The 13,908-nt window shown below is 45.2% G+C and overlaps 1 protein-coding gene across 1 annotated transcript in view; it reads right to left on the bottom strand.

Annotated features, from left to right (window-relative positions):
• ATF6 (activating transcription factor 6) overlaps positions 1–13,908 on the bottom strand; it is a 334,814-nt gene that overhangs the window by 277,558 nt on the left and 43,348 nt on the right. The window contains exon 7 of the mRNA XM_077823826.1: positions 6,729–6,880. Coding sequence (XP_077679952.1) covers positions 6,729–6,880 — 152 coding nt within the window. The remainder of the gene's footprint in view (positions 1–6,728; positions 6,881–13,908) is intronic.

Raw genomic sequence — 13,908 nt, 5'->3', positions numbered from 1 at the left:
TCCACGGTATGCATCTGATGAAGTGAGCTGTAGCTCACGAAAGCTCATGCTCAAATAAATTGGTTAGTCTCTAAGGTGCCACAAGGACTCCTTTTCTTTTTGCGAATACAGACTAACACGGCTGTTACTCTGAAACCTGTCTTTATTTTCTTAAGAGATCTAAAGGTTTGCTAGAGAGGAGCTCTGTTCCTGCAGACCCTGAGATGCCCACAAGAGGGAAGCACCAATTCAGCAGACTTTAAGTGTTCCACAGCAATGAATGGAAATGCTCCCTTGGTCTGTTAGCTACCAAGTCTCCTGCTAACTGTGTCTCCTACCCATCATTCCATGGAGAAGAGCCCTCATGCTGCAGACCTCCAATGGCCCACAAATAGGGGCCCACTCTTGTGAACTTCTATAGGTCCTATCACACAGACCCTGAGTTGCACAGTAGTGCAGCTCCCCTTCTATTGGCTTCATACTGTCTGCAGGACTGAGGCTCAACTGGAAAGGTCAGCTGGCAAGAGGCTTGGGAGTCAGCAGAAGTGGGGGGTGGGAGAAGCTGCCTCCACCACACTGAGGGAAGTACAGTGAAAGATGAACCCTTTCCCTGCTCCACTGGGTTGCTTCCTCCTGCCCCCAGTCTCTGTTGAGGGGGTCCAGAAAGTGAAAATTCCCTCCCACACAACCTTGGAAGGTTCTTCAGTCACCTGACAATCAAAGTCCCTTGGGAAGCTCATTGAGGACCCTAATATCCCTCTCATTAGGAAGCTCCAGGGCAAGTCCTACGAGACTCCAGGCCCAGGCGCCAGTTGGCCCTAGGAAAGGCTAGTTGGCATCCTAATAGCCACTACCCAAGCCTTTTTGGGGTCCCCAGAACAGCCTAAGTAGGTTTGTCAGCCCCTCAGTCTCTCAATAAGCCAAAATAGCCAAGGAAATAACAAGACTTAGTCTCATAGACTTTAAGGCCAAGAGGGGACCATCATGATCATCTAGTCTGACCTCCTGCATATCGCAGGCCACAGAACCTTAACCACCCACTCCTGTAATAGACCCCTAACCTCTGGCTTAGTTACTGAAGTCCTCAAATCATGGTTTAAAGGCTTCAAGTTACAAAGAATCTGCCATTTACAGGAGTTTAAACCTGCAAGTGACCCATGCCCCATGCTGCAGAGGAAGGCAAAAACCCCCCAGGCCTCTGCCAATCTGACTTAGGGGAAAATTCCTTCCCGAACCCACATTTGGTGATCAGTTAGACCCTGAGCATGTGGGCAAAACCCATCAGGTTGGGATCACATACTTGTGGGTGATGCTCGACAAAACATCTCCGGTATGAGGGGGTGAGTTCCCAATCAACCTCCCAAAACTGATAAGGGTCAACACAACCTCCCAGACATACTGCAAGAATCAGTAAGGGTTTGCAAAATGCCTTGAAATCCTTGGCTGAAAGGAGCTGAAGCCAGGGAGCTTACCCTGACATCTTTCGAAAGATACATTACACATCCGAAATTGTATGTTCTGTGCAACATAAATACACAGAGGCCAGTCTGTCCAACAAAATTCACTCTAAGAAAACATTTTCCCATATACTGTTTCTAGTGTACTTTGTAAATGTTTATTTTGTGCATGAAAGCATGCACTCCTCGCACTTTCATTCATCACTGCATGCTCTAAAAAAGTCAGCAATGCTTAACATAACTTAAACAAAATAACTTTGTGTTGCTATGTGCCATTAATCATCCAGCAAAGCAATCCAATTCAAGCAGGTCACTACTTTTCTAAACCTGTCTTTCTGATCTTTGTTAATTTAAAAGCAGATTCCAAGTTATTTCCTTGCTAAAAATGTTTTAACCTTCAGAAGACCATCTGTATCATTTCCAAAGATGTAACAGCCAGATCATTGCTGCCACTTCCAGTGTCTTCCCAGGAACAGTATCTGCTGAACAACAGAAGCCACCTCACAAAAGTACCTGGATAAATTTGCCTCTTGCTAAGGCTCATTTGTAGCTAATTCTAAAAACGATGCAGGTCCTGCACTATATTTAAGCTTGGCAGGATTCGATTTAAATGCACTGATGTCAGTAAATGTTAATTTCAGCTGACACACTGAAATCGACAAAAAACATATCCACTGGGGAGTGGGTGGAAGTGCAGCCTCCCCCACACACCCCTGAAGCCCTGCTGCCACAGCCTCACTCACCAGCCAGGAGTAAAGTAGCCATCCTCAGGCCGGAGCTGTTCAGTAGCAGGGTGGCCTCACCTGCGGCCGGGGGCTTGTCCTTGCAGCCCTGGTTGTGGCGGTGTGCTCCACCAGACCAGGACCGCAGGATTCCCCTGAACCTTGTGCCCCAGTGTCTTGGGCGCCTCAGCCATAAAGGGAGCCCCTGAAGTCTCGTTACCAGTGCCACAGCTAACCCTAACCTCAACCCTTCCCATCTTCCTTTTTTAATTTCCCGCAGCTATAAAAATAAAAATTGTTAAAAATTAAAAAATAAACACATAAGTTAATCAACAAAACTGCAAAAAATAAAAACAGAATTCTGCCAGCAAAACTATATTTCCTGTTCTCACATGACCCTCTTGTGGAAAAGGATAGATTGCTACCTGACAGCTTTTTAAACCCAAGGGTGAACTTCTAAAGGTTGGGATTAAATACTATCCTAACAGCTTGAATCTTTTGCTTCCATGAGAGCATTTTTATTCTGTGAATTATAGTACTGCCTAGAGACCCCAAACCATGGCAAGACCCTGCTGCACTACTCCCTATGTACACACAGTGAGAGCCCCTGGAGAGCTAACAGTCTAAGTAGACAAGACAGACAAAGGCAAAAACCCAAGACTCACCTCTGTCATGACATCCAGCCTGCTGATAAAGGCTAGAGAGGTGACAAGCTGTGCCTATTCTTTCTCCTTTCCTTTCCCTACTCTCTTCTTCCTATCCTCTAACCACAATGAAATAAAAATACCAACGTCCACATAACACTGGGCCAATTCTTCACCCCCTCATTTGCCTGTATGTTGTATCCCCATCCTCTACCCTTTGTCTGTTTGTCCGAAGGGATCACGTCTCTGCTGTGTTTGTACATCACCCAGCCCAACTAGTGCTATTATAATACAAATATTTAGTAACAGTAAAAGGTGGAAGAAGAGGATAATATACTTTCCTATTTTACAACTGGAGGAATGAGGAACAAAGAGGTTAAGTGTCTTGCCCAGGGTTACCCAATTAATCTGTAGCAGAGCTCAAATCTCCCAAATCCCAGTCCAGTGCCCTAACTTCAGGGCCAGCCCTCCTCATCTGGGATATGTGGGCACTTCCAGTTTCAGGCCCAGAGTACACAGAAATAAAGACCATCAGTAAAATCTTCATCCAAACACTTCAGAACTTTCTAAAATAGCATGGGTTTGGTCCTAGAGATGGGCGAAGGCCCACAAATGTGGGGCTGGGGTGTCAAATTCAATGATTTACCCATTCAATGATTTACCAATGACAGACAGACAGACAGACACACACACGCAAAGGTTCTCAAACTTCATTGCACCGCGACCCCCTTCTGACAACAAAAATTACTACACGACTCCAGGAGAGGGGACAGAAGCCTGAACCCCACGGTCCTGGGTAGAGGGGCCAAAGCCAAAGCCCAAGGGCTTCAGCCCGAGGAAGGGGGCCTGTAACCTGAGCCTCGCTACTCAAGGCTGAAGCCCTTGGGCTTCAGCTTCGGCCCCAGGCGGTGGGGCTCCGGCTTTGACTTTGGCCCTGAGCCCCAGAAATCTAACGCCAGCCCTGGTGACCCCATTAAAATGCGGTCGTGACCCACTCTGGGGTTCCGACCCACAGTTTGAGAACCACTGGACTGTCTTAAAAAAAATAAAAGGTATCCAGCAAAATGACACACCCTCTTTCCTGGTTAGACATTAGGAAAATATTTCGTCCTGGATAGTTAGACAATGGAACTGTTTGCCAAGTGAGGCTTCTGAGCCCCAGACACCAGTGGTGTGAAAGCACCTATCATTTCAGAGCTCCATCCAGCAGAACCAAGACACCTTCTTCCTAAGGATGCACAGCCCACAAGCTGTGGGCTGTGTTCCAGCAGCTGAGGGGGACAGGTGGTTTCAACCCAAAAATAACTACCATAAAAGAGCTGGAACTTACATCCATGCCTTACAACCATCCCGATGTGTAGAAAGAATAGTAAATATGGCAGACAACCAGCTTGGCTTCACAGTGAAATCCTTGCTGATCTTAAACACAAAAAAGAAGCTTACAAGAAGTGGAAGATTGGACAAATGACCAGGGAGGAGTATAAAAATATTGCTCACGCATGCAGGAGTGAAATCAGGAAGGCCAAATCATACTTGGAGTTGCAGCTAGCAATAGATGTTAAGAGTAACGAGAAGGGTTTCTTCAGGTATGTTAGCAACAAGAAGGAAGTCAAGAAAAGTGTGGGCCCCTTACTGAATGGGGGAGGCAACCTAGTGACAGAGAATGTGGAAAAAGCTTAATGTACTCAATGCTTTTTTTGCCTCTGTCTTGACGAACAAGGTCAGCTCCCAGACTACTGCACTGGGCAGCACAGCATGGGGAGGAGGTGACCAGCCCTCTGTGGAGAAAGAAGTGGTTCGGGACTATTTAGAAAAGCTGGACGAGCACAAGTCCATGGGGTCAGATGCGCTACATCCGAGAGTGCTAAAGGAGTTGTTTCAGAGTAGCAGCTGTGTTAGTCTGTATCCGCAAAAAGAAAAGGAATACTTGTGGCACCTTAAAGTAGTGGTCTCCAAACTTTTTGGCTCACGTACCCGCATGCTGAAGACCGGAAGACCTGCCACAGATGCATCACCAAAGGAAGACGACCAGAAGACCAGCCGCAGGTGCGCTGCCAATGGAAGAAGAACGGAAGACTTACTGCAGGTGGGCCACCGAAGGGGAACACCAGCTGTGGACCTGTAGAGCTGCCAACAAAGAAAAAAACGGCAGAGTGCCGTCCGGCAGTGCTCCTGGTGCCGCGCACCCCCTGGGATCATCTCACACACCCCAGTTTGGAGACCACTGCCTTAGAGACTAACAAATTTATTTGAGCATAAGCTTTTGTGAGCTACATCCAATGAAGTGAGCTGTAGCTCACGAAAGCTTATGCTAAAATAAATTTGTTAGTCTCTAAGGTGCCACAAGTACTCCTTTTCTTTTTTTCTAAAGGAGTTGGCAGTTGTGATTGCAGAGACATTGGCCATTATCTTTGAAAACTCATGGTGATCGTGGGAGGTCCCGGACAACTGGAAAAAGGCTAATGTAGTGCCCATCTTTAAAAAAGGGAAGAAGGAGGATCCTGGGAACTACAGGCCAGTCAGCCTCACCTCAGTCCCTGGAAAAATCATGGAGCAGGTCCTCAAGGAATCAATTCTGAAGCACTTAGAGGAGAGGAAAGTGATCAGGAACAGTCAGCATGCATTTACCAAGGGCAAGTCATGCCTGACTAATCTAATTGCCTTCTATGACAAGATAACAAGCTCTGTGGATGAGGGAAAAGCAGTGGTCATGTTATTCCTTAACTTTAGCAAAGCTTTTGATACGGTCTCCCACAGTATTCTTGCCAGCATGTTAAAGAAGTATGGCCTAGATGAATGGACTATAAGGTGGATAGAAAGCTGGCTAGATTGTCGAGCTCAACTGGTAGTGACCAATGTCTCCATGTCTAGTTGGCAGCCAGTATCAAGCGGAGTGCCCCAAGGGTCGGTCTTGGGGCCGGTTTTGTTCAATATCTTCATAAATGATCTGCAGGATGGCGTGGACTGCACCCTCAGCAAGTTTGCAGATGACACTAAGCTGGGAGGAGAGGTAGATACGCTGGAGGGTAGGGATAGGATACAGAGGGATCTAGACAAATTAGAGGATTGGGCCAAAAAAAATCTGATGAGGTTCAACAAGGACAAGTGCAGAGTCCTGCACTTAGGATGGAAGAATCCCATGCACCGCTACAGACTAGGGACCAAATGGCTAGGCAGCAGTTCTGCAGAAAAGGACCTAGGGGTTACAGTGGACGAGAAGCTGGATATGAGTCAACAGTGTGCCCTTGTTGCCAAGAAGGCCAATGGCATTTTGGGATGTATAAGTAGGGGCATTGCCAGCAGATCGAGGGACTTGATCATTCCCCTCTATTCGACATTGGTGAGGCCTCATCTGGAGTACTGTGTCCAGTTTTGGGTACCACACGACAAGAAGGATGTGGAAAAATTGGAAAGTGTCCAGCAGAGGGCAACAAAAATTATTAGGGGACTGAAGCACATGACTTATGAGGAGAGGCTGAGGGAACTGGGATTCTTTCGTCTGCAGAAGAGAAGAATGAGGGGGGATTTGATAGCTGCTTTCAACTACCTGATAGGGGGTTCCAAAGAGGATGGATCTAGACTGTTCTCAGTGGTAGCAGATGACAGAACAAGGAGTATTGGTCTCAAGTTGCAGTGGGGGAGGTTTAGGTTGGATATTAGGAAAAACTTTTTCACTAGGAAGATGGTGAAGCACTGGAATGCATTACCTAGGGAGGTGGTGGAATCTCCTTCCTTTGAGGTTTTCAAGGTCAGGCTTGACAGAGCCCTGGCTGGGATGATTTAGTTGGGGATTGGTCCTGCTTTGAGCAGGGGGTTGGACTAGATGACCTCCTGAGGTCTCTTCCAACTCTGATATTCTATGATTCTATGACTGTTTGCGTGGTGGCTTGGAGGAGGGGTTTAGCCAGTGCTATTTTACCACTCACTGAACTGCTTCCTGTAGCTGGTGCTACGTTCACAGTGTGACTGGGCAGCTGCGTGACCCCTCCAGTGACAGCAATGACCGGCTGTGATGCAGGGTGAACTGCAGGACTCTGGAGCTGTACCACAGTGGACTGAGAAAGCACCAGTGGCTGACCTAGAATGGAGACAGAAAGACAATGGTCACTGAGTGTTCAGTGGGGAATGGGGAATATGTTTTTATACTATCAATTTGTGGGGGGTGGTTTTGATGGGTAGGGAGGCTTCACTCCCAAAAGCACCTGGCACTGCTCCCTTTGGATTCAGTTCTTAAGCATCAATATACTCTCAAATAAAACTCAGTTAAACAAAACAAGTCTGCAGGGTTCTGTATTTATTCCCCCAATTGCATATCAGTTGATAAACCAAAACACAGCTCTTCCATCTGCCACACCACAAATTTAATCTGGGATCAGATAATTCATCTAGACTTTTTCTGCTTCTTACACTATAACTGGTAATCAGATTTTGCACTGAGAATTTAGCTGGCACTTTTGCTAATAATACACAAAGCAGAATAGAGTTCAGATCACCCTCTCAGAATTGTGCTGGCTCCTCCGGGCTCACAAGAGTAAACACCTGTTGGTGTCACTACGACAAGTGTAACAGCCTTAACAAGGCTGTGATCCCTAAGCCTTTTAGCACCCATCAACCCTTAACCAGGGGGCGGGGCTCCTCAGGGCTCCTCAGGGAGACCAAGGCTTTAAAAAGCCTGCTCCTAAGTCACCAGAGGAGCGGCTAACGGGAGTTTCGCGAGGGAGTTTACAGGGGTAGTGTGAGCAGGGGCTAGAACTCAACTTTCTTTAAACTTAAAAGCCCAAAACACACCCTTGATATAAACAAAACAACAACAAAGAAACCAGCTGCAGGAGGAAAAAGAGAATACAGGCAGAAGTCCAGCAACAGAGTGGGGGCTACCCAGTTTATTGCACCCAATGCAGCATGTATGATTACCTGCCCTATGGGCAGTTGGTGTATGTGTGCATTCGGAGCAAGGAGCTCCTGGCCTTCAGAGACCATGTACAAGCTTTGGACACCAGAGTGACTGAACTGGAGGAGCTGAGGGAGACAGAGAGGTATGTTGATGAGACTTTCCAGGACACAGTAGAACGGTCCCACCTCTGACAGCCCCTATGCTGTTGAGGAGGATGAAAGTCCCAGGGAAGGAGAACATCTAACTGGAGCAGAGGGAAACAATCCCATAGTTGGGACCCTCCTTCAAGATGATGTTGTGGTATCCTCTTGCACTGAGGATACCTCTCCAGAAGAGGGAACTCCAGCTATTAGAAAGAGACAGGTATTAGTAATGGGCGATTCGATCATTGGAAACATAGATAGCTGGGTTTGCAATGACCGGGAGAACCGCATGGTAACTTGCCTGCCTGGTGCGAAGGTTGCGGATCTCTCAAGACATCTAGATAGACTTATGTGTAATGCTGGAGAGCAGCGGGTGGTCGTGTACATGTAGGTACCAACGACATAGGGAAGGATAGGAGAGAGGTCCTGGAGGCCAAATTTAGGCTGCTAGGTAAGAGACTGAAGTCCAGGACCTCCATGATAGCATTCTCTGAGATGCTCCCAGTTCCATGCACAGGGCCAGTTAGACAGGCAAAATTGCAGAGTCTCAATGCGTGGATGAGACAATGGTGTAGGGAGGAGGGGTTTAGATTTATTAGGAACTGGGGAAACTTTTGGGAAAGGGGGAGCCTATACAGGAAGGATGGGCTCCACCCAAACCAAAATGGAACCAGATAGCTGGCACTTAACATTAAAAAGGTTGTAGAGCAGTTTTTAAACTAAGGGCTGGGGGAATGCCAACGGGTATGGAGGAGCACATGGTTTGGACATCCCTTAGGGGTGGATCTATTAATAGAGAATCTCTATGTCCTAGTGAGGACGAGAGGATGGAAAATGATAAAATACAGGCAGGGTCTGATCAGAAACAGTCAAATAAAAAAAGAGTCCCATTCAGTTACACCATGTAATTGCAGACAGCTAAAAGGAGACACATTTTTAAAGTGCTTATACACCAATGCTAGAAGTCTACATAATAAAATGGGTGAACTAGAGTGCCTTGTATTAAATGAGGATAGTGATATAAAAGTCATCACAGAAACTTGGTGGAATGAGGCTAATCAATGGGATACAATAATACCAAGGTACAAAATATATCGGAAGGACAGAACAGGTCATGCTGGTGGGGGAGTGGCATTATATGTGAAAGAAGGCCTAGAATCAAATGAAGTAAAAATCGCAAATGAATCAAACTGTACCCTAGAATCTCTATGGATAGAAATTCCATGCTCTAATAAGAAGAATATAGCAGTAGGGATATATTACTGACCACCTGACCAGGATGGGGATAGTAACTGTGAAATGGTCAGGCAGATTAGAGAAGCTATTAAAATAAAAAACTCAATAATAACAATGGGGGATTTCATATTGACTGGGTACATGTCACTTCAGGATGGGATGCAGAGATACAGTTTCTTGACACCTTAAATAACTGCTTCTTGGAGCAGCTGGTCCTGGAACCCACCAGAGGAGAGGCAATTCCTGATTTAGTCTCAAGTGCAGCACAGGATCTGCTCCAAGAGGTGAATATAGCTGGACTGCTTGGTAATAGTGACCATAATATAATTAAATTTAATATCCCTGTGGCAGGAAAAACACCACAGAAGCCCAACACTGTAGCATTTAATTTCAGAAAGGGGAACTACACAAAAATGAGGTGGTTACTTAAACAGAAATTAAAGGGTACAGTGAAAGTGAAATCTCTGCAAGCAGCGTGGAAACTTTTTAAAGACACCATAATAGAGGGTCAACTTAAATATATACCCCAAATTAAAAAACATAGTAAGAGAACCAAAAAAGAGCCTCCGTAGCTAAACAACAAAGTAAAAGAAGCAGTGAGAGGCAAAAAGGCATCCTTTAAAAAGTGGAAGTTAAATCCTAGTGAGGAAAATAGAAAGGAGTATAAATACTGGCAAATGAAGTGTAAAAATACAATTAGGAAAGTCAAAAAAAATTTGAGGAACAGTTAGCCAAAGACTCAAAAAGTAATAGCAAATTTTTTTTTAAGTACAACAGAAGCAGAAAACCCACTAAACAACTAGTGGGGCCATTGAACGATCGAGGTGCTAAAGGAACACTCAAGGACGATAAGGCCACTGCGGAGAAACTAAGTTAATTCTTTGCATCGGTTTTCACTGCTGAGGATGTGAGGGAGATTCCCAAACCTGAGCCATTCTTTTTAGGTGACAAATCTGAGGAACTGTCCCAGATTGAGGTATCATTATACGAGGTTTTGGAACAAACTGATACATTAAACAGCAATAAGTCACCGGGACCAGATGGTATTCACCCAAGAGTTCTGAAGGAACTCAAATGTGAAATTGCAGTACTACTAACTGTAGTCTGTAACCTATCGTTTAAATCAGCTTCTGTACCAGATGACTGGAGGATAGCTAATGTGACACCAATTTTTAAAAAGGGCTCCAGAGGCGATCCTGGCAATTACAGGCCTGTAAGCTTGACTTCAGTACCGGGCAAATTGATTGAAACTGTAATAAAGAACAGAATTGTCAGACATAGAGATGAACATAATTTGTTGAGGAAGAGGTCAGCATGGTGTTAGTAAAGGGAAATCATGCCTTACCAATCTACTAGTATTCTTTGAAGGGGTCAACAAGCATATGGACCAAGGGGATCCAGTGGATATAGTGTACTTAGATTTTCAGAAAGCCTTTGACAAGGTCCCTCACCAAAGGCTCTTATGCACAGTAAGCTGCCCCGGGATAAGAGGGAAGGTGCTCTTATGGATTGGTAACTGGTTAAAAGATAGGAAACAAAGGGTAGGTATAAATAGTCAGTTTTCAGAATGGAGAGAGGTAAATAGTGGTGTTCCCCAGGGGTCTGTTCTGGGACGAGTCCTATTCAACATGTTCATAAACGTTCTACAAAAATGGGTAAACAGTGAGGTGGCAAAATTTGCAGACGATACAAAATTACTAAAGATAGTTAAGACCCAGGAAGACTGCGAAGACCTACAAAAGGATCTCTCAAAACTGGGTGACTGGGCAACAAAATGGAAGATGAAAATAAAACTTGATAAATGCAAAGTAAAGCACACTGAAAAACATAATCCCAACTATACATATAAAACGATGGGGTCTAAATTAGCTGTTACCACTCAAGAAAGAGATCTTGGAATCATTCTGGATATTTCTCTGAAAACATCCACTCAATGTGCAGCGGCAGTGAAAAAAGCGAACAGAATGCTGAGAATAATTAAAAAGAAAGGAGTACTTGTGGCACCTTAGAGACTAACAAATTTATTTGAGCATAAGCTTTCGTGAGCTACAACTCACCTCATCGGGTGCATCTGATGAAGTGAGCTGTAGCTCATGAAAGCTTATGCTCAAATAAATTTGTTAGTCTCTAAGGTGCCACAATACTCCTTTTCTTTTTTGTGGATACAGACTAACACAGCTGCTACTCTGAAACCTGAGAATAATTAAGAAAGGGATAGATAATAAGACAGAAAATATCATGTTGCCTCTATATAAATCCATGGTTCGCCTACATCTTGAATACTGTGTGCAGATGTGGTCGCCCCATCTCAAAAAAGATATATTGGAATTGGAAAAGGATCAGAAAATGGCAACAAAAATTATTAGGGGTATCACACGGCTTCCATATGAGGAGAGATTAATAAGACTGGGACTTTTCAGCTTGGAAAAGAGTCGGCTAAGGGGAGATATGATTGAGGTCTATAAAATCATGACAGGCGTAGAAAAAGTAGATAAGGAAGTGTTGTTTACTACTTCTCATAACACAAGAACTAGGGGTCAGCAAATGAAATTAATAGGCAGCAGGTTTAAAACAAATAAAAGGAAGTATTTCTTCACACAATGCACAATCAACCTGTGGAACTCCTTGCCAGAGGATGTTGTGAAGGCCAAGACCATAACATGGTTCAAAAAAGAAAAAATCCAATCAGGTGTGTACGCACGCACGTGCACGTTGGCTGGAAGATTTTTCCCTTAGCAGCATCCGTCGGGTCGGCCTGGGCAGAGAGGTAGGAGGGTGGGTATTGGAATGGACATGAACAACACATCTTGAAGAACAACAGTTACGAGAAGTGAGTAACTGTTTTTTCTTCTTCGAGTGCTTGTTTATGTCCATTCCAATCAGATGACTCCTAAGCCAAATTTAGAAGGTGGGGTCAAAGCTGTCCACTGATTGGAGTACCACTCTTCCAAAGGCAGCATCGTCTCTGGCCTGACAAGTGATTGCATGCTGCATGGCGAAAGTGTGTATGGATGACCACGCTGCCGCTCTGCAGATTTCCTGGGTGGGAACTTGAGCCAGGAACGCCATCGATGAAGCCTGCACCCTGGTAGAATGTGCTGTTATCTGCGGCATGGGAACCCCTGCTAGACTGTAGCATTCACTAATACAGGCCACAATCCATGGTGAAATTCGCTGGGCTGCAACTGGCTGACCCTTCATCCTGTCTGCCACTGCAAAGAAGAGCTGGACTGACTTCGTGAATGGTTTCATCCTCTCGATGTAAAAAGCCAGCACTCTGAGGATGTCCAGACTGTGGAGCCTCTGCTCCCTGGCTGCTTGAATAAGGTTTAGGGTAGAAAACTGGAAGGAAAATATTCTGGTTGATGTGGAACTGCGACACAACCTTCAGGAGGAAAGCCAGATGGGGTCTGAGCTGAACCTTGTCCTTAAAAAATACGGTGTAAAAATGGAATATTGACACCTTCCACCTTGATCCCTGGCCCTGTCAGGAAATGTGTCGCCATACGTCCTATGCTTTTCCAGGGATACCTGGGCAGGAGGATCCCAAAAGAAAAAAAAGGGGTGGAGTGTAAGGATAAGGGGTGGAGTATCGGAGAGAAGGCTTTGAATTCTTTGACCATGGGATGGTGTTCCAAGAAGGAGGAGTGCTAGGCAGACACGGGCTCCACCTAACGAAGAGAGGGAAGCAGGCTGGCTTCACAAGCAGGCTCACAAACCTAATGAGGAGGGCTTTAAACTAGATTCACTGGGGAAGGAGACCAAAGCCCTGAGGTAAGTGGGGAACTGGGATATCGGGAGGAAGCACGAGCAGGAGAGCGCAAGAAGGGAGGACTCCTACCTCATACTGAGAAAGCGGGACGATCAGCGAGTTATCTTAAGTGCCTATACACAAATGTAAGAAGCCTGGGAAACAAGCAGGGAGAACTGGAACCCCTGGCACAGTCAAGGAATTATGATGTGATTGGAATAACAGAGACTTGGTGGGATAACTCACATGACTGGAGTACTGTCATGGATGGACAAACTGTTCAGGAAGGACAGGCAGGGCAGAAAAGGTGGGGGAGTTGCATTGTATGTAAGAGAGCAGTATGACCGCTCAGAGCTCCGGTATGAAACTGCAGAAAAACCGAAGGTTTCAGAGTAGCAGCCGTGTTAGTCTGTATCCGCAAAAAGAACAGGAGTACTTGTGCACCTTAAAGACTAACAAATTTATTTGAGCATAAGCTTTCGTGGGCTACAGCCCACTTCATCGGATGCATACAGTGGCAAATACAGTAAGACGATTTTATATACAAAGAGAACATGAAACAGTGGGTGTTACCATGCACACTATAACGAGAGTGATCAGTTAAGGTGACCTATTACTAGCAGGAGAGAAAAAAAACCTTTTATAGTGATAATCAAGGTGGGCCATTTCCAGCAGTTGACAAGAACATGTGAGGAACAGTAGGGGGGAAAAGTAAACATGGGGAAATAGTTCTACTTTGTGTAATGACACATCCACTCCCAGTCTTTATTCAAGCCTAAATTAATGGTGTCCAGTTTCCAAATTAATTCCAATTCAGCAGTCTCTCGTTGGAGTCTGTTTTTGAAGCTTTTGTTGAAGTATTGCCACTTTTAGGTCTGTAATCGAGTGACCAGAGAGATGGAAGTGTTCTCCAACTGGTTTTTGAATGTTATAATTCTTGACGTCTGATTTGTGTCCATTTATTCTTTTACGTAGAGACTGTACAGTCTGGCCAATGTACATGGCAGAGGGGCATTGCTGGCACATGATGACATATATCACATTGGTAGATGTGCAGGTGAACGAGCCTCTGACAGTGTGGC

This window comes from Eretmochelys imbricata, chromosome 8 (genome assembly GCF_965152235.1).
Source record: "Eretmochelys imbricata isolate rEreImb1 chromosome 8, rEreImb1.hap1, whole genome shotgun sequence".
Lineage (NCBI taxonomy): Eukaryota > Metazoa > Chordata > Testudines > Cheloniidae > Eretmochelys > Eretmochelys imbricata.
The sequence above is the reverse complement of the archived record's forward strand: the minus strand, read 5'-3'. Positions and strand labels throughout refer to the sequence as shown.